Source organism: Pinus tabuliformis, chromosome 3_2 (assembly GCF_031772625.1).
Source record: "Pinus tabuliformis cultivar Carrire ecotype Pingquan chromosome 3_2, CPIR1, whole genome shotgun sequence".
NCBI lineage: Eukaryota > Viridiplantae > Streptophyta > Pinopsida > Pinales > Pinaceae > Pinus > Pinus tabuliformis.
In genome coordinates, this window is record NC_142302.1 from 817,774,434 (window position 1) to 817,797,122 (window position 22,689).

General features: G+C 38.1%; 1 protein-coding gene across 1 annotated transcript; it reads left to right on the forward strand.

Moving 5' to 3' along the window:
• On the forward strand, window positions 1-3,357 carry LOC149183157 (uncharacterized). The gene has a single exon (XM_089414853.1). It carries the CDS (start codon window positions 1-3, stop codon window positions 3,355-3,357), a length of 3,357 nt encoding a protein of 1,118 aa, XP_089270979.1.
• Window positions 3,358-22,689: the final 19,332 nt, after the last annotated feature.

A 22,689-nucleotide genomic window follows, 5' to 3' on the forward strand; every position in this document is an offset into this window, starting at 1 on the left:
ATGGCAGACCTCCAGCAATCAATGATCAAGGATGGGCCTAACGAGGACAGACTAGCTCAGGAATCAAACCTCCAAAAGCAATGGGAAGAAAGGTTAATACAAGAAGAGCTGCTATGGAAACAAAAATCGCGGGTGCAGTGGCTAAAGCATGGGGAGCGAAACACAAGCTTCTTCCATAAATCAACCATCCAGCACAGAGCCATCAATCGCATTCTATCTCTCAAAAAGGATGATGGTGCCAAAGTCTCAACCAGAGAGCAAATAGGATCAGAGCTAAATCTATACTTTCAATCATTTCTCTCTGAGCCCAATCAAGATAGAACCCAAGCTATCAACAAAATCACCAATGCTATTCCCCCCCTAGTAACAGAGGAGAAAAACTCCCTCCTCTTAAGAGAATTCACTGAGCAGGAGATCGAAGATGTCGTATTCACCATGGCCTCTGACAAAGCCCCTGGACCAGATGGCTTTACAATAGAATTCTTCAAAGCCTGCTGGCACATTATCAAAGCTGACCTTATCAATCTGATAAAGAACTTCCACAGAACCAAGAGAGTGCTGCCAGCTATCAATGCTACCTTCCTCACCCTCATCCCCAAATCTAATCATGCTGATTCTCCTGACAAATTCAGACCTATAGCACTTTGCAACGTCATCTATAAAATCCTCTCAAAATTGATGGCCACCAGACTTAAACCCATCCTTCCCTCAATCATTTCTCATGAGCAGTCTGGATATGTTGAAGGAAGACAGATAACTGACAGCATCATTCTCAACCAGGAGGTGCTGCATTCTATAAAATCTCGAAAAATCCCGGCCATGCTCATTCAACTTGACCTCTCCAAGGCCTTTGACAAAATCAGCTGGACATATATCAGAGAAATCCTCAAGGCTTTCGGCTTTAGTCAGATTTGGATAAAATGGGTAATGGAAATGGTCTCAGGCGCCTTCTTCTCAATAATGTTGAACGGAGGCCCCTTACAACCATTCAGACCATCCAGAGGCATACGACAAGGGGATCCTTTGTCACCTTTTCTCTTTGTCATCATGGCAGAGGGCCTAGGAAGATCCCTATCCCAAGCGGTCCAAACAAATCAGCTCAAAGGCATCAAAGCGGCGCAGCAGGGACCTACAGTGACGCATCAGCAATTTGTCGACGATACAATGCTGATGGGAGCCCCCACAGTGAAGGAAGCTCGAACCTTCAACAAGGTGCTAAATACTTTCACGGAAGCCTCAGGTATGGAGATCAATCTAGCTAAATCCAAATTATTTTTCTTCAACACTTCTCTTCCTGTGCAGAGAAATCTCAGCAATATTCTCAAGATTCAGAGGAACTCCCTTCCAACCAAATACCTCGGCATACCTCTCTCAGAATACGCCCCCAAAGCTGCAAATTGGGAAGATCTCCTCAACAAAATGAAATCCAGACTAAGCAGCTGGACTCATCGAGCCCTAAACATGGCCAGCAGAATGGTACTGGTGAAATCAGTGCTTCAAACAATGCCGGTCTATATGCTGTCAGCCCTCACAGCACCCAAATCAGTCTACAAATCCATTCGAAACATCCAGCGGTCCTTCCTCTGGAACGGAGATTCAAAGAAGCGCAAATGGGCCCTCCTCAAATGGACAGACATTTGCAAACCAAAGCTAGCAGGAGGTCTGGGCCTAAGAGATCCTGAAATCCTTAGCAAGGCTATTGCAGCAAAAATATGGTGGAGATGGGTAGAGAATCCTAATTCCCTCTGGGGAACATTGTGGAAAGCAAAGTACACAAATCAAATACAGGACAAAGATCTCATCAGACTCACAGGCAACACTCAAGGCTCTCCCCTCTGGAACAAAGTATGGGAAAATCGACACATAGTTCAACAGCATTGCTTCTGGGAAGTGCACCAAGGCAACACTGCCCTATTTTGGGAGGATGCCTGGCAGCAACTCCATCCTCTGGACCACCCAGATTGGACTACACTCAAAAATGAAATGCAAGGGGCAGGGCTAATAAAGGTAGCAGATTACTGGCAACTTCAAACAGTGCCCACAACCTGGCAAAAATGGCTAGCCAAAGATCAATGGCCAACCCAAAACAACAATGGAAACATCGAACAGCTCCTTCAGCAGCTAGAACAGTGCAGAATCCTCACCTCAACCAGGGAAGACATCCTGCGATGGGGAAACAATTCAAAAGGAACTTTCAATCTAAAGGAAGCATATAAAATTAGCGCTGCTTCACCAGACTGGCAACCGGACCCCAGATGGCACGCCCTATGGAACAGAGGCAATTGGCCCAAAATAACTCTGTTCTCCTGGCTCGTCATGCACAACAGAGCGCTCACATGGAACAATCTACAGCGACGGGGCTTCATCGGACCCTCCAGATGCGCCCTTTGCGAGAATGAAAATGAAACGCTCAACCACATTCTCAATACATGCCCCATAGCCTGCGCGCTGTGGGATGATATGGCTTTTATCTTCAGGCAAACCGACAGAAATAGAGACTCGATCGGTCTTACCTTGAGCAATTGGCGAATAACCATGTCCAACAACAATCTGATCAACAGAGCATGGAACCTTATTCCGGGAGCTGTGGTCTGGATCCTATGGAAAGAGCGCAATGCTCGAATATTTAAAAACTCTGCGATGACAGTGGACAGGTTAATGGAAAAATCAAGGCAGTTAATAACAGAAACAATCCACGCCATGGACATAAAGCAGCAAGAGGGGAACCTGTCTCCAAAGGACCACAGGATTATCCAACTCCTCAAACTCCAAGCCCGGACTAATCACACAGGCAGGAACCAGACCACGCAAGTGGTGAAGCGGGACAAATGGGGAACACTGCCATTTCCAGCGTTCAAACTAAACTTCGATGGCGCGTCAAAGCAAAACCCGGGAAAAGTCGGGTACGGCGGAGCAATCAAGGACCATCTAGGGAACATCCAGCTCATCTACCATGGTAATCTGGGAAATAACACCAATAACGCTGCAGAACTGATTGCTCTCATCAAAGGCATCACCCTGGCTGACCAATACAAATTCCTACCCATGATAGTGGAAGGAGACTCAGAGATAATCATCAAGATGATGAGGAAACTTCAAAATGGCAAGCCGGTGGACAAGATCACACCCAGCTGGAGGCTCTCGGCAATTCTGAAGGATCTGCAAGTCCATCTCACCAACATTCAAGGCATCACCTTTCAAACAGTCAGAAGAACTGCAAACAAGTTGGCCGACACCATAGCCAATGCGGGCGTTCAGTCCAACGGTGAAGACTATCATATCCTCTGGCAAGACCTGAAGGAGGGGGAACTCAGAGAGAAATGCTATACCATAAACAGGGCAGACCAGCAAGCTTAGCGAAAGCCAGGTTACTTGGATTCTTCCAAATATCCTTTCACTGACATCTATCTAAGCTGTAAGAGATCCACACAAAAAAAAAAAGAGAGAGGAGAGAATGAAAGCAGAGACTAGACCTGCTAGCTTTTCAAAGGCAGACACAGGGAGGTCCCATCGACTCCCACTCTGCATCATGTATTCTATTTGTATTTTATTAATTTAAAGCCTCGCTGAACCTTACAAAAAAAAAAAAGAATTGATAGGGATTGCTCAATTTGAGACTCAAAAGGCTAGAGAATCATTGGGATATATGTCTGAGCAAGCCAATAGAATGATTCAATTTTTGAACACTCATACCAAAGAGCAGCTGGCAGCTCTAGATATCAGGAATAGGACAGATACCATTTTGATAGTGAAAAAGGTGCTTACCTGAGGAATTTTGTACAGACTTTAGAAAGAAAGTGCCAAGAAATGCAGGCAGAAATAAATGCCTTCAAACTAAAGTTTGCAACATTGCAGAGCAAAGGATTACCCAGCTTGTTAACCAGCAGTGGAAGACTGCTAACACATGAACAGTATGCCAACAGGGTAAATAATTATGTTTCCAATCAAATTACAGCATCCTCAAGCACCTCAGAAGAAACAGGGCCTCCCTTTGGACAGAGTCTATATGAAAAATTAGAGAATTTGTTCTACATTGAACATGAGATAAATCATCTTTTTGAAGTCTAGCCCAACTTTTATAGATATACTGAAGCTGATGAAACACTAATTAAAATACAAAGACATCAGTTGCCTACAGAAGACTGGTGGCAGGGAATGCTGGAGGTTTTACCGAGGTAATTTTGTTTCTGTTTCCTTTTTTGGTCAGCTACAGGTCAGCAAATTCAAATGCACGGGCCACCTGTCAAAGGGTGAAAACAGCAGAAAGAAGAAGTCAAATTGTGACTGCGGCTCATTAATGAACGACCAAGCACTAATGACAAGGCCGGGACAGCTACACAGCAAAGCAGCGAGACAACAAACGCAGGAAACGCAGAGTAAAGACGCAGCTACCAGCCGACTCACTCAGTCCAAAAGTCAAATATCTCTGACAAATTAAACAGCCAACACACCAACATTTACTGCGGCATTCACTTCTCTCATTTACTTCTTCTGAAGGGTTGGTGAAGAAAGTTATTGTTTGAGAACTTATCCACATGATATTTTGTATCTCCTTTTTGTATAAATACCTCCCCATAATATGTATTTGGGGTTGTCGATTTTCTCTTTAGACTGCGCTGTAAATTCTGAGACTGTCTAATACAAAGGCTATTGAAGTTCACCGTTGCTGGATCGTCTCAATGTGGATTTGATGATTTTGGGACCTGCTACCGAATTCCTGTGTCTTTCTATGGATCAATAAGTTGTTCTAAACTGTGTTTTGTATTTTCTGTGTTTGCAAATTTCATATATGTTTCATAATCTTAGTAACAGAGAAAAAGAATAGCCCAGAATTTATTTAAATACACTCTGTGTTCAATCTCTGGTATTAATTATGTTTTCTTCAGGATTAGTCATAAACATGAATTCTTAGCTGCTCTTGTTTCCACTGGTCCTTTCATTTTGAATATTACCTAGTAATTATTTACTGCTCCTTGATAATATTCAAGCACCTTCCCTCTGCCAGCATGATCAAGGTTTCTTGACTGCCCTTCATCCACTGGCTTCCATTCCACCAATTTCTAGATTCAAAATTGTTCCAAGATCTACTATCTTGCTTTGTAGCATCGCCCTTTATCAAATAAAACACCCTCAGCAGTTCATCCTCATTGACCCCATTTGCCCAATGGTATAAACTGTTTTGGACTTGCATCCCAACTTTATTTAAGACCACCATCCAACAAACTTAAAAGCAAACTCTGTGCATCATAACTAGCCTAAAATACTTCAAAACAAAGCTAAATTACAAAGAGAGAGCCCTCTCTGGTTGCAAATTGGCTAGAATCTGAAGCTAAAAGATTGGTTAGTGGTTACCTCAGCTGTATTCCCCCATTAGAGCTTTCCTGGGGAACAACCTGAGTGATAACATCATTGGCGACTCCGCTGGGGACGGAATGACTATTTGTTACTGTTGTCTATTTTCTAAAGCTACAGATGGAGCCTGAAGTTAGCCAGGTAGCCTTTGAAACTATTCTTGCTGTGCATTTACAGGAGTAAATAAAAGCTGCTTCAGTCAATCTCCAGTATAGCTTTAGGATTTAAACAGTTGTCCCAAAGATTTGACCTGTTTCCCTGTTTCAACATATTCAAAGGAAAGCCCAAAGCCTCCTATTTTTCATAGGAGCTTCCTTCAGAAAATTCTTAAAAAACTGTGATCTTTAACATTTCTAGAAAATACCAGAAACAAATTTAGAAGTTGGCTCCAAAGAAGAAAACTCGGTATACCAGGTCAAATCCTGACCCAAATCCTCTAGCTATTTTTGAAAATCCTAACTTTGTCTCTAAGAGCCTTAGAAAACAAGAAAATTTAGAAAAACCTACTGAGTTAGACCTTGATATACTTCAACAAAACCCTACCAAATCTAAGCTCACCCCTGGGAGAGCAACAGTCCTTTCTACAACCTCTCCTAGTTCCTCATCCACACCTCAAAGTATCCTCTCCACTCCCCCATCCACTGCACATATTTCCACTGTTGTCCCTGCTGTTCCAACTGTCCTATGTCTTCCTGTTGTCCCATTTATCCCTATAAATATGGCAAACAGCTATGCTCCTCTACAGTTACCTGGAAATCCAGGGGCTATGCGTCAGGATTATCATAGCAAAATCACATATTTTGATGGTACTGGCTCCTATACAGCCCAGCAACACACTAATCAAATGCAAGATTATTTTGAGAATTATGAAATTGATGACGATAAAGATCTTTGTCCAAAGTCTAACTGGTGATGTAAGGATTTGGTTTAGAGCACTTGCTGTAAATTCTATAGCCAATTCAGAAGCTCTTTATCAATCTTTTTTAAACAGATGGGAAAAGAAGAAAGACCCTTTACACATTTTAACAGAATATGACAATTTGAAAAGAGGCCCACAAGAAACTGTCCAAGACTATTGTGCTAAATTCAACAATGTCTATAATCCTATTCCTAAGAGCCTTAGACCTCCACCTGATTTAGCTTTGATCAAATTCCCTGATGGATTTGATTCTGACATGGCATATCAACTGAGGGAAAGAGCCCCTCCAATCTTAGCAGACATGTAGAATATAGCTGTTAGTGTGGAGGCAAACCTGATTGCTGAACGAAATCAGGCAAGAGCTGAAAGAAGAACAACCTTCAAAGAAGAGCCTTCAGCATTTGAACAAAAACTGGATGCAATCATCAAAAGTATGGACAGACTTGGAGATAGATTGGAAACTATTGAAAGGAAGTCATCTTGGGAAGGTCAACCAAGTAATACCGCAAGAAACCCAAACTTTAGAAAAAATTAAAATCCAAATGTTGGAAGGGCTGGCCCTGACCAGAACATCATACCTTCATTTCAAGAGAACTATGTCGAAGCCTCAACCTCTAGTGAGCCCATAGAGGACACCCAAATCAACCTAATGGGGTTGAACAGTGAACAACAAATCTTTTCAACCCAAGAAGACCAAGAGGCTCATGCTGTGAACCAATTCCAAACCAAATCTAGAGAGTCATTTGATTTGAGAGAAGGGTGTGATGCAGCGGTCTATGAGGTTCATAAACAATAAAAATTATGAAGCAGAACCATAGATGTGCCTGAACCTACCAAGGTGAAGGATGCCAAGCAGCCAAAGAAAACAAAGGATAAAGCTGTACTGATAGAACCCCCTACTAAAACAGACCTCCACCCAAAGGAACCCACGGTTGAGGACATATCAGATGTACAACCCTCAAAAAATCAGTCATCTACATCCCTTCCCTCAAAAGAAAATCTAAACTGCCCTCCTGAAAATAGTTTCAAAACAGATTTACCTCAAAACAACACTAATAATGAAGAGAAGATCACTGAAAATACAGCAAAAAAGGAAAACCTTGCTGCTTACAATACAAGAATTCAAGTGGAAAAACCTTTTAGCTTAGAAACTGAAATAGGCAAACTGAAAATAGCTATTCCTTTGTCTGAATTGGCTAAACATGAAGTGTATAGGGAACAAATCAACAGGTCACTCCAAATACCAGAGAATAGGGATGCAGTCAATGTTTTAGATGACCAACCAGAACTGATTTTTGGTCCTGAAGTCAATGGTAAAATAGTAGATGGAAGGATTCCTCCATTCTATGTAAGCTTAAATATTCATGATAAAGTGCTGCATAATGCAATGTTTGATTCAGGAGCTTCCCATAACCTAATGCCTAAATCTGTGATGGAAAGACTAGACCTAGATATCACAAGGCCATACAAAGACTTGTTCTCATTTGATTCCAGCCAGGTCAGGTGTCTAGGCCTAATTAAAGACCTTTGTGTATCTTTGGTCCAATATCCAGCCAAAACAATCTTGATGGATGTGGTGGTCGCTGATATCCCACCTAAATATGGAATGCTTTTGTCCAGATCTTGGGGTGCAAAACTCCAAGGGTCTTTGCAACTAGACATGTCCTATGCCACCATTTCGGTCTTTGGGCAGCCAAAGAGATTGTACAGGGAAACATTGATGAAATATGTGGTTAGCAGTTAATAAAAACCCCAAAACTTCCCCATCTATTCTATGCATTCTGATATGGATTCATTCATTTTATACAATGCTGAGATGTGTCTCAAAACTGATGTCAAAATCTTGAAAACAGCACAAACAAAAAGCATAAATGAACAGTCTAGTGCCCAAGATCAAAAAATTATTGATGTGTTTTGCCACAAATGAACATGACATAGAATATGAGCTACAAAATCCAAATCTGCACACTGAGCAAGTCTCCAAAACTCCTAAGACTAGTCACAATCAAGAAACCTTATGGTACTTAGAGTTTGATGGGTCAGTGAACAAATAAGGAGCAGGGGCAGGGGTTTGGATACACAACATGCAAAATGACCATGCTCAAGGTCATGCATATAGGCTAAATTTCAGATGTACGAACAATATGGTCGAGTATGAGGCCCTTTTATTAGGTCTCAAACTGATTAAAAGTCTTAGGGCGGCTAGGATTTCAATCCTAGGGGACTCAGATTTGATTATACAACAGATGAAGGGAAACTTTGTTACCAATGATCTTAGGTTAAGAGCTTACAGAGGGGCAGCCATTGAAATACTTAACACCTTCTCAGAATCTCAGCTCACCAAAATTCCAAGAAAGCACAATTTACATGCACATAGCTTGGCAACTTTTGCCAGCACTTGCAAGCTACCATTTGAGCCCAACCACCACTTCACTGCTGAAATCAAACACAGACCTGCTGTCCCAGATAATGTCAAAAATTGGTAGGTGTTTGAAAATGATACACAAATAAATAATTTCCTGACTTTGAAAGAGGAATTCTCAAGTATAAACATTGACACAAGCACCATTGATGATCAACAGAAAATAGACAAAAGTGAGCATAGTATATCAGCTGAAACAACAAATTTAATTTTGCATCCAACAACTTTTGATGACAAAAATTTACAAGAGCTGAAGAAAATGGACCTTGATGAAATGGCTGAGGGAGAATCTGAAGTAATTGAACTAAAGGATAATTTTCTGCCCACGGGATTAACTCCTTTAGAGGATATATTTGATTCAAATGATATTCCAAGAAAGCCAAAAATGCAACCACTGAATGCAGAAATTGAGGACTGCAACATTGGAACCACAGAAAATCCCAAAATGGTAAAACTGTCCAAAACATTGCCTCCTGATCAAAAGCTGAAATACATTGAGTTGTTTAAGGAGTTCCAAGATGTCTTTGCATGGAGCTATGAGGACCTCAAGTCCTATGATACTTCTATCATCCAACATACTATACCCTTGAAAGAGAATCAAAAACCTTTTAAACAAAAGCTTAGAAGGGTGAATCCTGTCCTCCTTCCCCTGATTGAAAAGGAAGTTAAACGAATGTATGAAGCTGGAATAATTGCACCAATCAGGTTCTCAGAGTGGATTTCAAATCTAGTGCCTACTAGAAAGAAAACGGGAGAGATAAGACTGTGTGTTGACTTAAGAAATTTGAATAAAGTCTCTCTCAAAGACCACTACCCCTTACCTAAGATGGATCACATTTTACAAAGGGTAGTAGGAGCTTCTAGGATTTCACTGTTAGATGGATTCTCAGGATTCAATCAGATTTTGGTTCACCCGGATGATCAAGATAAAATTTCCTTTACAACACCTTGGGGAACCTTCAAATATGTGAAAATGCCTTTTGGACTCAAAAATGCAGGGGCCACATTTCAGAGAGCAATGGACATAGCCTTTTCCAAAGAGATCCATGATTTCTTAGTCATATACCTTGATGACCTCACTGCTTTTTCAAAATCAGACCAAGAACATCTAGAGCATTTGAGGCAAGTGTTCCTAATTTGCAGAAAATATGGCATATCATTGAACCCAAAGAAATCATTGTTTGGCCTAGAAGAAGACAAACTCCTAGGTCACATAATTTCAAAAGATGGCATTAGAATTGACCCGGAGAGAATACGAGCTATCCTCCAAGTGCCTCACCCAAGAAACATCAAAGAACTGCAAGCTTTGTTAGGAAAGATCAATTTTCTCAGGAGGTTTATTCCCAATTTGGCCGAACTCATAAGACTATTGAATAATATGCTAAAGAAAGATTCTAAAGTCAAATGGACAACAGAAGCTAAACAAGCCTTTGAGGAAATTAAAATGGCTTTGACTAAAACCCATGTTCTAACAAGCCCCAAGTTTGATAGAGAGTTCATGATTTTTTCCTTTGCATCTGAGCATACTATTGTTGTTGTCCTACTACAAAAAGATGACCAAGGGTGTGAGAAGCCCATTGCTTTTTTCAGCAAAGCCCTTAGAGATGCTCCACTTAACTATCAGATCATGGAAAAACAAGTTTATGCCCTTGTAAAAGCCATCAAGGATTTCAGAGTTTACATCTTGTATTCACATGTGATAGCTTATGTCCCTAATGCCGTGGTCAAAGACATTCTGACTTAAGGAGGAATTGAAGGTAAAAGGGGCAAATGGATAGCTAACATTTTAGAATATGACATTGAAATTAAGCCAACCAAACTGATAAAAGGACAAAGACTAGCCAAGCTGATGACCGAAACCAATCTTCAAGCCCTTGACATAAATGAAATGGATAACAAACAGGAGATGGCGACTCCACAGATCAATCAAGCCTTTTTACAATCACCTTGGTATGCTGACATATGTTTTGTATTGTTAAACCTGCAAGCTCCTCCAGGGTTATCCAGGACTAAAAAGAGATTCTTGAAAACAAAGGCATCAAAGTTTTGTATTATAGACAATGTTTTATTTTGGAAAAATCATGAAGGTATTTTGCTAAATTGCCTAATACAGGATGAAACTAACAAAATACTCAAGGAATTTCATGCAGGAGACTGTGGTGGACACTTGTATTGGAAATCAACAGCTGATAAAATCCTAAGGGCTGGATTTTATTGGCCCACCCTCTTTGCTGATGCTAAGAAATATGTAACTTCTTGCCACAAATGCCAAATCTTTGAAGGCAAGAAAAAGTTGCTCCCTTTGCCCCTCAAACCCATTTCAACTGAAAGGCCATTTCAACAATGGGGTTTAGACTTCATAGGGGAAATCCACCCTTCATCCTCTGGCCAACATAAGTGGATTTTGTCAGCCACAGACTATTTTACCAAGTGGATAGAGGCTATCCCTTGTAGGCAAGTCATTGACTCAATCATCATGCAATTCTTAGAAACCAACATCTTGTCTAGATTTGGTTGTCCAGAGAAGATTATTACTGACAATGCTGCTGCCTTTAAATCCAAAAGAATGATCAATTTTTGTCATAAGTACCACATTACCTTGGGCCACTCCACAGCCTATTACCTCCAAGGTAATGGTCTAGCTGAGTGATCCAACAAGAGCCTGATAAACATAATAAAGAAATTCTTGGAGGAAAACAAGAAAAATTGGCATAAAAAACTAGTAAATGCACTATGGGCAGACAGATTGACCACCAAAAGATCCATTGGAACAAGCCCATATGAATTGGTTTATGGCATGGAGGCAAGATGCCCTTCTTCTTTGGGAATCCCAGTGATAAAGTTGTTGTAAGAAATATAAGCAGAACCTAATGATATTCAAAGAAGGATCAATCAAACTATTCACTTGCAGCAGAGTAGAGAGGAAGTATATGAGAGAAGTCAGGTTCTACAAGAAAAACTGAAAAGGATATTTGATAAAAGAACCAAAGCAGAGGATTTCTTCATTGGGGATAAAGTTCTAAAGTGGGATTCCAGAAGAGAAGATAAATGAAAACATGGAAAATTTGATTTTCTTTGGAAAGGACGTTTTGTTATTTAGACTGTACAAGGAAACAACACCTATTTTCTGAAAAGCTTGGATGGCACACATGCATATGATGGGCCAGTAAATGGTCGAATGCTGAAGCATTATTTTGATCAGGTTTTTTGAAGAAATCAGCACTTTAGTTTGTACATAGTAGTGTTTATTTTTTGCAATTTACTACAACAATATGGTAGGGAATGAGCTGCAGCAAATTTTGAGGGAAAGATAAGGAATTCTACCACCTTATGGTATTATACTTGGAGATTATCAGAAGAAGTTAAAAGGGAGACTTGGGAACTGTGAAAATGATGGCAAATATTCAGACAGAGTAACCTAAACAAAGCTGCAACTAAGTAAATGAATTCATGAGAGTCACTCAAATTTTGCAGAGGTACTATTTTGTCTACAACAGAAGGAATTTTCAGATTACATCAAGAATTGAACATAAGGCCCTTTGACCTGTTGTTCTTGACTTTTCACCAGGAAAAGCCATCCCCAAGTGGAGCCACTGTTAGGTTCCTATACCAATAGGTTTCATTTTTCATGATTGACTGTAGAAGGGCCAAATATGTTCATCCTTGCATGCTGCCAAGTTGTGACCATCTAAACAAATTTTTATTGAAATTCCTACGTCCCAATTTCGATATAGACCACATCTATCGACGAAATTAGCATAGTAACTATTGACTAAAATAAATTCTTTGTACCTTCCAATTCCAAAGCATTTTAGTGACATGGTGTGAGTCCCAACCTATTGTACACATTGTAATAAGCAAGCAAGAGAATATTTAAGGATGCATTTTATTTGTTTTTTTTTAATATTTATAATTACCCGTATGCTTTTCAGCGAGTGAAGTAAATGGGTATAGAGTAATTATCTTTATAGTTGTAAATTGGTTAGTTTGTGTGGATTTTTAATTTTTGTATAATTTAATATAAAAATTTGGCAATTTATTTTTCATAGTTAGTTTAGATTTAAATTTAAGTATATATTATGTTGGTGAGTAAATTAATGATGAGTGTATCATTTTTTAAATTATTTTTAAAGAATTCTTATTCCATTAACAATAACAAAGAATCACTAACTTATTAAGTATTACATGAATAACAAAGAATCATGAACTTATTGAGTATTACATGATGTTTTATATTGGTAAAATTGATTATTAAATAATCTTGTTGTTTTAAGTAAGGTTGTTGTTTAGTGTGGGTAAATTTGCTTGAACAAAATCGTTGAAATTCAATCGATTTTTTCCTTAAAAAATATGATATTAAGAATGTTTGATTCTTATTTTTATGGTGGAAATGGATTCAACACCATTTAAAATCCCTAAAATACCCAAAATCCTGAAACATAACAACTATAACCAAGATTTCCAAAAATTTCCTTCTAATTTTATTAAAATCACAATGAAATTACTACTATTTTCCAGACCAATTTGACTCTTCCTGGCATGGCATTTCTTGTACAACTATGTTCTCCCCCAAGTTCAAGTTGTCTAGTGGTCATTCTTAACTCCTCCGAACGACACGAGAACCCAAGTAGTTGACTATGCTCTCATATGGAGTGGCACCACGCGGCTTATGGACATGATTATATGAATCAACGCAAAGTAAATTGTGCAATGGAACACTATGGGATGAATATGGAGAAAATTTGTAGAAAGATACATCGTATATTCTTGTAAGTTCTGAGATCAAATAAAGTTAAAGTGGTTAGTATTCAGGGTATTCACAATTGTTTATAATATTTTAATGAAATATTTTTATACATAAAAGTAGAATAAAAATAAAGGATAAACAAAAAATGAAGGGAGTGAAATATAAAAAGAAATTTATTAGGATAATAAAAATCTAGTTTTTGCCCTAATAGACTTTTCCATATAAATTCAGCGTTCTATATGAGTAAAACATTATTTTTCTTTCAGTTTGATTTCTTCCGTTGTCTTTTATTAACAATTCAGATTCCATGGGAAGCGTCGTGTTCATTTGTGTTAAGGATAAGCATTACCATATTTAATCTTCTCCTCTTTGCTACTCAGTTGCTTACGCACAGGATTATGTGAATGAACGCAAAGTAGATTTTTTTTTAACTAATCACGATATTCAATTTTATTTGTAGCTTGAAAATTTATAATTGATCATGATATTCAATTTTATTTTTATTTTTATTTGTAGCTTTAAAAAAATTATTTATAGCAAATTTTTTGAAAGATTTTTTAAATATTTAGATTGTTAATTTTAATTCTAGAAATTTTAAAAGTTTAATTGTAATTTTTGATATGAATAAGATGTATATTCAATTTATGTGAATTTTTTTGGTGATTTTGGTTAAAAAAGATTTTTCAAAAATTAAATATGGATTATAGAAGTTTGAATTTGGTTCAGATGTATATTTTATTTTTTTTCATATTTTTTGTTTTTGTTTTAATATGAAATTGTATTCAAACTCAAACTTAATAACTATGGTAGAAAAAAGCTATAAGCTCTTATTTATTGTTGGTCGATAACTTTTCAAATAATTTAATTAAACAATGCTCATTTTTATTTACCAAACCAATAAGAAAATTCCACCTTGATGGCATTTATAGGACTTTTGAATTCATTTTATACAAATACCTGAGGTCATTTGCTTATTTCAGAAGGCGTCCCTCCACACCAATGTAGAGAACCATATGTCAACAATATTAGAAAAGCATGGCCAAAAAAACGTTTTTACGACGCAGGGCTCTAGAGATTTCAGAAAGTGAGGAATGCGTTATTTTCATTTGATCTTGTTAGGTTCATCAAACACTAGGAGAAGCAGTAGTGTCTAAAAACACCATTGTTGGGATCCCACTAGTCACTTGGACCAATTTAGTTAGAATCTTTCTGCCCTTAAATAGGCTATATTCTACATGAATCCCAACGGAAACACCATGGGTTCTCACAAACCTAGAGCTCAAGAATCATTGGTGACTTGAACAAGTCATGTTTACTTGAACCACCCTAACAATTCCCCCCTTAAACTAGGTCGAGCAAGTTAAACTAGGCCCAATCATTCATCAACCGTCTCACTTGAGATCTCACATTCCCCATTTAAACTCAAATACCAGTACCCCTGCTACCCTAGTACCTATCTGATCCTAGGGATCAATTTAGTGCTCAAAATTCAAAATGTGTGACAGAACTCTCAACCTGAACAATTGGATAGATCTCGTTGATCTGAATCCAGCATAATTCATTCCACTCAAAACTGATATTATATGTTCTCGATATTGTGTTCTGATCAAATTACCAAACAACTAAAATTTTAAAAGTTGAAGTTGCAAGTACACCTAGTCAGCAGTTCATATTCCAGGTGGGCATCTGATTGGGCATGACTGTGTTTTTTTGGACCTATGGATGATTGACACTTGCCTTGTTGTGATTGACTTAGATATTATTTTATTATATAATGGGTTGCTGATAGTGTAACTGGGGCGAATAGTGGAGGGCCACGTGGACCAACCAATGGTTTCCACGTGGCCTCTAGAGGTTGGCTAAAAAATTTGGTTAGAGGTTGAGGGATTTGAACTTGTGACCTCCACCAAACAATAAGAAGCCCACACCACTGCGCCACACATTGGTTCTTAATCATAGTGGCTAGAACCGCTATTTAAAGTTTACAAAGAGCGACGTTGGGGGAGGGGGTCGAGCTAAGCTCTAGCCCTTGGACACCCTAGCGCTCACGAGACCAAAAGCAGTGAAGCCAAGGGGTTAGGCCTTAGCTCGGCCCACAACCACAACACCCCAAATACAACGCAGTCAAACCAGCACTCAAACCAGAGGCGGAAGGTTGAAGAAGGTAGCCCCAAGTCACCAGGACCCAATGCTACTGGGAGTGCGACTTTATCGGAGAGGCTTAAAAAGTTGGCAGAGTTAGGCCCTCGAATCTTGGCCATCAATGCGGTCACATGCGGCAAAGTGACCAAAATTTTCGAAACCAGGGGCTTAATGGGTGAATTAACGGTCCTACAATTTCACCCGTTGGGTGGGATTGTAGGACAGTTTTGTGCATCGATTCCATGTTTGGGGTGCTCAAGCCATGTTGGGGTTGAACTGTAGGACCATTAGTTAGAAAAAATGGAGAAATGAAGAAACAATGATAATTTCTCAATTTTTGGCCAAACGAGGTGCAGAAATAACCTATATGGGGGTTTCTGACAGTTTTGGATCCATTAGAGACATCATATTTTTTGTTTGACCATTATAAAGCCATGTAAAAACACTTTTGAGAATTTAATGAAAGAGGTTCTGTATTGGAAGCTGGACCAAGATATGTAGCCCAAGAGGGATGAAATCCTTTATCATGTTTTGTGTTATGTGTTCCAATTATGGTTATTTGTCTCTATTTTGGCTGTAAATTTTGGTTGAAAATCACTTGTTTATGTGTTTAGTAAATTGATCCATTGCACAAAAAACATATAAAATTTCACATACAATTGTATACTAGCTTCGGTTTTTAAATACAGATCATTTTGGTATGAGAGACAGGTTATTCTCAAGGTTTGATTTGTTTGTAAGTGTTTTTCTAATGCTTACAAGGTTGAAGCTTAAAAGAAGAGAAGGAGAACTTTTGGACCCAAGATCTCAAATTGTTTCAAGGAGAAAAAAAAACACCTCAAGCTTCAATAGTCATGGCACATGAAGAAGGTCATGAAGGGATGTTTGAGATGAAAGGACTTTTAGAAAAGCATTCTTTGAGATGTATGAAATGGTTAAGGTTCTTTATGAAGAGAGAAATGCAAGGTTGTATGGAGAGAGCTCAAAATGAGATTGTGCTTGGTCAATATGTTAAAAAAATATTTGTGCAACAAATTTGCAATAAAGGATCTAGGTCTAGAACAACATATATTGGGCATGAGGATTATGTGTGACAGGAAAAACAAAACCTTATGGTTGTCATAAGAAAAATATATCAAGGTTCTTGACAGGTTTAATATGAAGGACGCCAAGCCAGTTGGTACACCCATTTTAGCTCACTTCAAGCTAAATATTGAGTTATGTCCTAGTGATGACAAGGAGAAGGAAGAAATGAGCAAAATATAAACAATAATGACTAGTACCTTTGAGATACCTCAAAATCCATTTTACTGCTTGTCAATGTTGTTTACCTGGATTGGCAAGGAACTTGCTTACTACTCCCACTGAATATGCAATGTTTGGTCATGTGCATACCATGGCATACATCATGTTTCCAATTGCTGAAGCATAATTAATCTTGCTCATTTCTTCCTTCTCCTTGTCATCACTAGGACATAAATCAATATTTAGCTTGAAGTGAGCTAAAAGGGGTGTACCAACTAGCTTGGCATCCTTCATATTAAACCTTTCAAGCACCTTGATATATTTTTCTTGTGACAACCATAGTATTTTGTTTTTCTTGTCACGCATAATCCTCATGCCCAATATCTATTGTTCTAGACCCAAATCCTTTATTTCAAATTTGTTGCACAAATATTTTTTTAACATATTGATCATATTCCTATCATGCCCAACAATCAACATGTCATCCACATATAATAGTAATATGATATGATTTCCTTGATCATACCTCTTGATATAGACATAGTGGTCAACCTCCAACCTATGAAAACCATGTTCCAACATGAATAAATCAAATTTCCTATACCATTATCGAGGATCCTATTCCGGCCCACAGAGGCTCTTCTTCAACCTGAAAACTAGGTATTCTTTTCGTTTTTCTTTGAAGCCTTTTTGCTGCACCAAATAAATTTATTCCTCCAACTCACCATGAAGGAAATCAGTCTTTAAATCTAAATTTTCACATTCTAAGTCTAAAGCAACAACAATATCAAGAATGAATAATGAATGACATTTTGACAATAGTTGAAATAATTTCAGTGTAGTCAATACCTTCTTTGTGGGCAAATCCTTTCACCACTAGCCTTGGATTATACCTCCCCTTCTTTTTGTCACCTTCATGCTTAATCTTGTATAACCATTTTTTTTTCAAGGTCTTTCTATCTTTTGGGAGCTTTACCAATTCCCAAGTTTTATTTTCAAGCAAAGAGTTCATTTCTTCCTCCATTGTTTTCTTCCATTCTTTATTGTGCTTTGTTTTACAAGCCTCTTGAAAACAATCAGACTCACCTTCATCAGTTAATAAAATATAGTCTGAAGGATGATACCTTTGTGAAGGCTTATGAGGCCTAGATCATCTACGAACTAGTTGTGGTGGTGCATTATGAGGTTGAATCTCCTGTAAAAGTTCCTGCAAGGTTCCTTCTTCTTAATTTTCATCATTTTCCACTTATTGTCCTTTCTCTTGAATTTGTTGCCCATTTTCTTGCATTGGTGGGATGTATTCTTGTTGTCCTTCAAACCTGTCAATAACTTTGTTAACCTTCAACTCAACTATAGACCTCTTAAACATTTCTAACTCATTAAATATAACATACTTTCTTCTAATAACTTTATTTTTTACTGAATCCCGTAGAAAATAACCAAATTCTCCATCCGCATATCCCAAAAATATGCATTTCACAGATGTATCATCTAGCTTAGTTCTATTTTATTTGGGAATATGTACAAATGCTTCACATCCAAAGATTTTTAAATGAGAATAATTCAACTTCTTACTAGTCCAAACTTTTTCAGGAATGCTACCATCCAAGGATGTAGTAGGAGATCGATTTATAAGATAACAAGTTGTCCTTACTACTTTTTACCAAAAATGCTTCTCCAATCCAGAATTTGACAACATACTCCTTATTTTCTCCATAATGGTGCGATTCAACCTTTTTGCAACACCATTCTGGTGAGGAGTACCACACACAATATTCTCATGTTTTATGCCAAACCTATTACAATGTTCCTTGAATGCATTTGAGCAATATTCTCCATCATTAGTTCTCAAACAATTGAACAATTCGTCAGTTTCTCTTTGAACAACAACATGGAATTTTTGAAATGTTTCAAACACTTCACTTTTATTTGTCATAGGGTAGGCCCAAACATTCCTAGATGCATCATCTATAAATGCTACAAAATGTGATGCTCCTCCTAATGACTTAATGTTAACATGGTCAAACACATCTGAGTGTATCAATTCTAAAAAAAATTCTTTTTGTCATGGCCACCTCTAAAGAATGAAACCCTTCTTTGTCTAGCATATATATACGATGCTCACAAAGGCGAAGATTATAGGATTTCAAACCTAACAGTAAATATTTACCAATGAGGATTTTTAAGCCATTTTCGCTCATGTGACCGAAGCAAATATGACACAGATATAATGGATTTCCTTCTTTTGGGACATCAGACAAATCTAATTTTTCTCTCATTTCATTTATTGTATTTGATGTTCATGGCTTGGGTCCTTTGGCCACGACCAATGCTCCTTTGCTAATTTTCGAGCCTCCTTTTCCAAGCTTGTGAAATAGCCTTCATCATCTAGTCATCCCACAAAGATCAAGCTCATGCATATTTATTTTACATGCCTAACTTGTTTCAAAAATATATCTTGTCCATCCTTCATCTTGATCTGGACATCTCACTCCAACAATATTAAAAAATTGATTGTCCTCAAATGCACTCTCCCATAATCACCAAGATTATATGCAACAAAACTATCTTTTCATGGGTTTACGTAGTAAGATGCCCCAGAGTCAAGGATCCAATCAAAGCTACTACTAGATGTATATAAATATGCATCTTCTATTGAAACAGTAAATAACACATCATCCTCTATGACTGATCTATATTTGAATTTTAGTTTTGTTGCGCTAATTTCATTTAAAGATTTAGAAACACGTGTTTTTCTATTGCTTCATGTGTAGGGATCTCTTATGTTGTTTGTGATTGGAAACAAGTAAATTTTATGTGAAATCGTGAGAATAATAGCATGAAAGTAAGTACTGAACAACAATAAGAAAATTAACAGCAAACCGTTAAGAAAAACACTCAACACAATGTTTTGAGAAAGGAGTTCACCCTTCCTAGGCTACATCTGCTTGGTCCATCTTCCATGGCTTGGGCCTCTGTTCTTGCTAAAAATGGTGAAACGTATAGTCTAAAATGTTGTACAGCTCCTAAAACTTGCTTCAATGGACTTAGAGCATTCCAAAACCCCTAATATGGCTCTTCAAACTCCCCAAATGGAACACAAATATTTTGGGCATGACCTCCTCCCTAGTGGCCCTAGCCTTCATGAAACTTCAATATGGAAAAATCACATATAGAAGTGCCCTATTTCTCCTTAAACCTATTCCATTGTGTTCATAGGATCCAAAAACCCAAAAAATGGCTATTAGATCTCTAAAAACTGACTTTGGCTGATTTGGGCATGACCTTCTTCCCTAGTGGCCCTAGGCTTCCCTGAATTGCCCTGTGGAAAAATCATATGTAGAAATCTTCTATTGCCTCTGCAACCTGCACCAATGAGTTCAGAATGTTGAAATCATATAGGAATGATTATTCATTTCTCAAAATTGGTAGAAAATTGAGCAATCTATGGCCTTCTCGAATTTGGCCTAGAAAACCTCCACTAAAACTAGAAAGACTCCAATTAAGTCCGCCAAAATTGACTATCCCACCGAATTTGACGTGCCTCCAAAATTTCCTCCAACATAATAATTAGGATTAATTGACTTAAGCATGATTAGTGGCACTAATCACGCTTATCTGTTTAGCGTTGGCACAAGGTTTTATCGCATGGTCGTATGGCGAGGGAGCTGGCCCCCAAGGCTGGCTCCACATGTTGCCACATATAAATTGCACCTTTGTATATAGTTCAAATATAATGTGTATTTATATAGTTCGGAATTTGCGTCATTTAGACATATATATGAGGATTTGTATAAGCTTTGGATATATATATATATATATATATATATATATATATATATATATATATATATATATATATATATATTTCTAAAAAAAAATAATTTCCACATAATATTCACCATGAATTAATAATTTCACTTTGGAGGACATTGGGCAATTTCACATTCACACAACCAAACTAGCAAATCTTGAAGTGACACTTGTCATAGCCTCATTGGGAAAACACTAAAGAATATTCTTGTTACACGAAATATTGTCACCATGACTATTTGCAGTCAGTATGGGTCTATCATCATTCATATTGTCCTCCTTAGCAAGTCTCAAACCTCAGCACTTCATGTCAAGCTTTAAAAATGAGAAAAAGTCCTTGAAAATCAATAAATCTCTGGTTCCAAACTTTCTCTTACAGTTACCTGCGGTCCTGCACCCCTTGGTCATGTTACCTGCAGACCTGCCCGCTTTGTCTCTAAAGGAGTGGGTGCGGACCCCTGTGAAAGTCAAAAAGGCGCAAGTTTATTCTTAAAAACTCACTTGTGGTTAATTCTGGATGCTTCTAGAGGGAATCTTGATGTGGATGGTCCGCTCCTTGGTGGTTCATGCATCCCATAACTAAAGGAGCTAATCCATTGATGAGAGGAGCTTATCCCTTTGAAGGAGGGCTTTATCCCTTTGAAGATGGACCTAGTGAGTTCCCTCCATTGCACTATAAATTAAGGCATTGGGCTGGTTGCTAGGGAGGTTAGAAGCTGAACATTTTTGAGGGTAAATGTTGTTCGAATTGAGACTTCCTAGTTAAGCTTGAGAGGAGAGATTACATACCTTTTGGCTTCATTGGGATAAAGCCCTCCTTCAAAGGGATAAGCTCCTCTCATCAAGGGATTATCTCCTTTAGTTATGGGATACATGAACCACCTAGGAGCGGACCATCCACGTCAAGATTCCTTCTAGAAGCATCTAGAATTAACCACAAGTGAGTTTTTAAGAATAAACTTGCGTCTTTTTGACTTTCACAGGGGTCCGCACCCACTCCTTTAGAGGCAGAGCAAGCAGGTCTGTAGGTAACATGACCAAGGGGTGCGGGACCGCAAGTAACAGTAAGAGAAAGTGCGGAACCAGAGCTTTATTGATTTTCAAGGACTTCTTCTCATTTTTAAAGCTTGACATGAAGAGCTGAGGTTTGAGACTTGCTAAGGAGGACAGTATGAATGATGATAGACCCATACTGACTGCAAATAGTCATGGTGACAATATTTCGTGTAAAAATTCTCATCATACTGACCATACTGCCATGTCATCATTTTGCCTTGTTCTGCAATTTTTAGTTGTTTAGGAAAATAAACAACAAGCCTTTTCTCCTTCAGCAAAACTCGGTTTTCAATGAAACAAATTGTGTTGTGATCGTGATGAGATGAACACATTTGTTCATGTGTCGACCAATTCTGGACACTTTCATTTTTGAGCAAATTTTGGCCCTTAATATAGATTCTGATCACTCATTCCCACTGACAGGATTTTTGACCCACAAAAGTTGGTTATCTGATGAGAGCTAAACACTCTTCTCTTTACCAAGTTCTATCAACTGATTCTACTTGAAGAAATATCCATGACAACCACTTGGGTACATTGACATCCCTTGTATTGCACATGGCTATGTCCCTCAACCACTGTTCTCCCTTTGCTGTTGACCCAATCCAACACTTGATGGACATTTTCTGGCTACAAAATACCTTTGATGTACCACATCGATCCCTTGGTGCCTGGAAAACTGGTACAAACTGATAGCCTTCCCACTGATAATCTTGGCATCAACACACAATGATCTACAATGGCTGAAAAGTTTTGGCATTTCGTTCACTTTTTGCTTCTTGCTTATATCATCCTCTAGTTCAACATGTTTCTCATGTCATGATTTAGATAATGTAGTCTAAGCATGAGAATTTTTCTCAATAATGGACCTTATACCATTATGTAACATATTGTCACAAGAAACACCTATTAAATGGAAAAACACATTATGCAAGAAATTATAAATTGATGACCTCTTCTTTTGCTCTTTCAAAGCAACAATTGTCACAACAT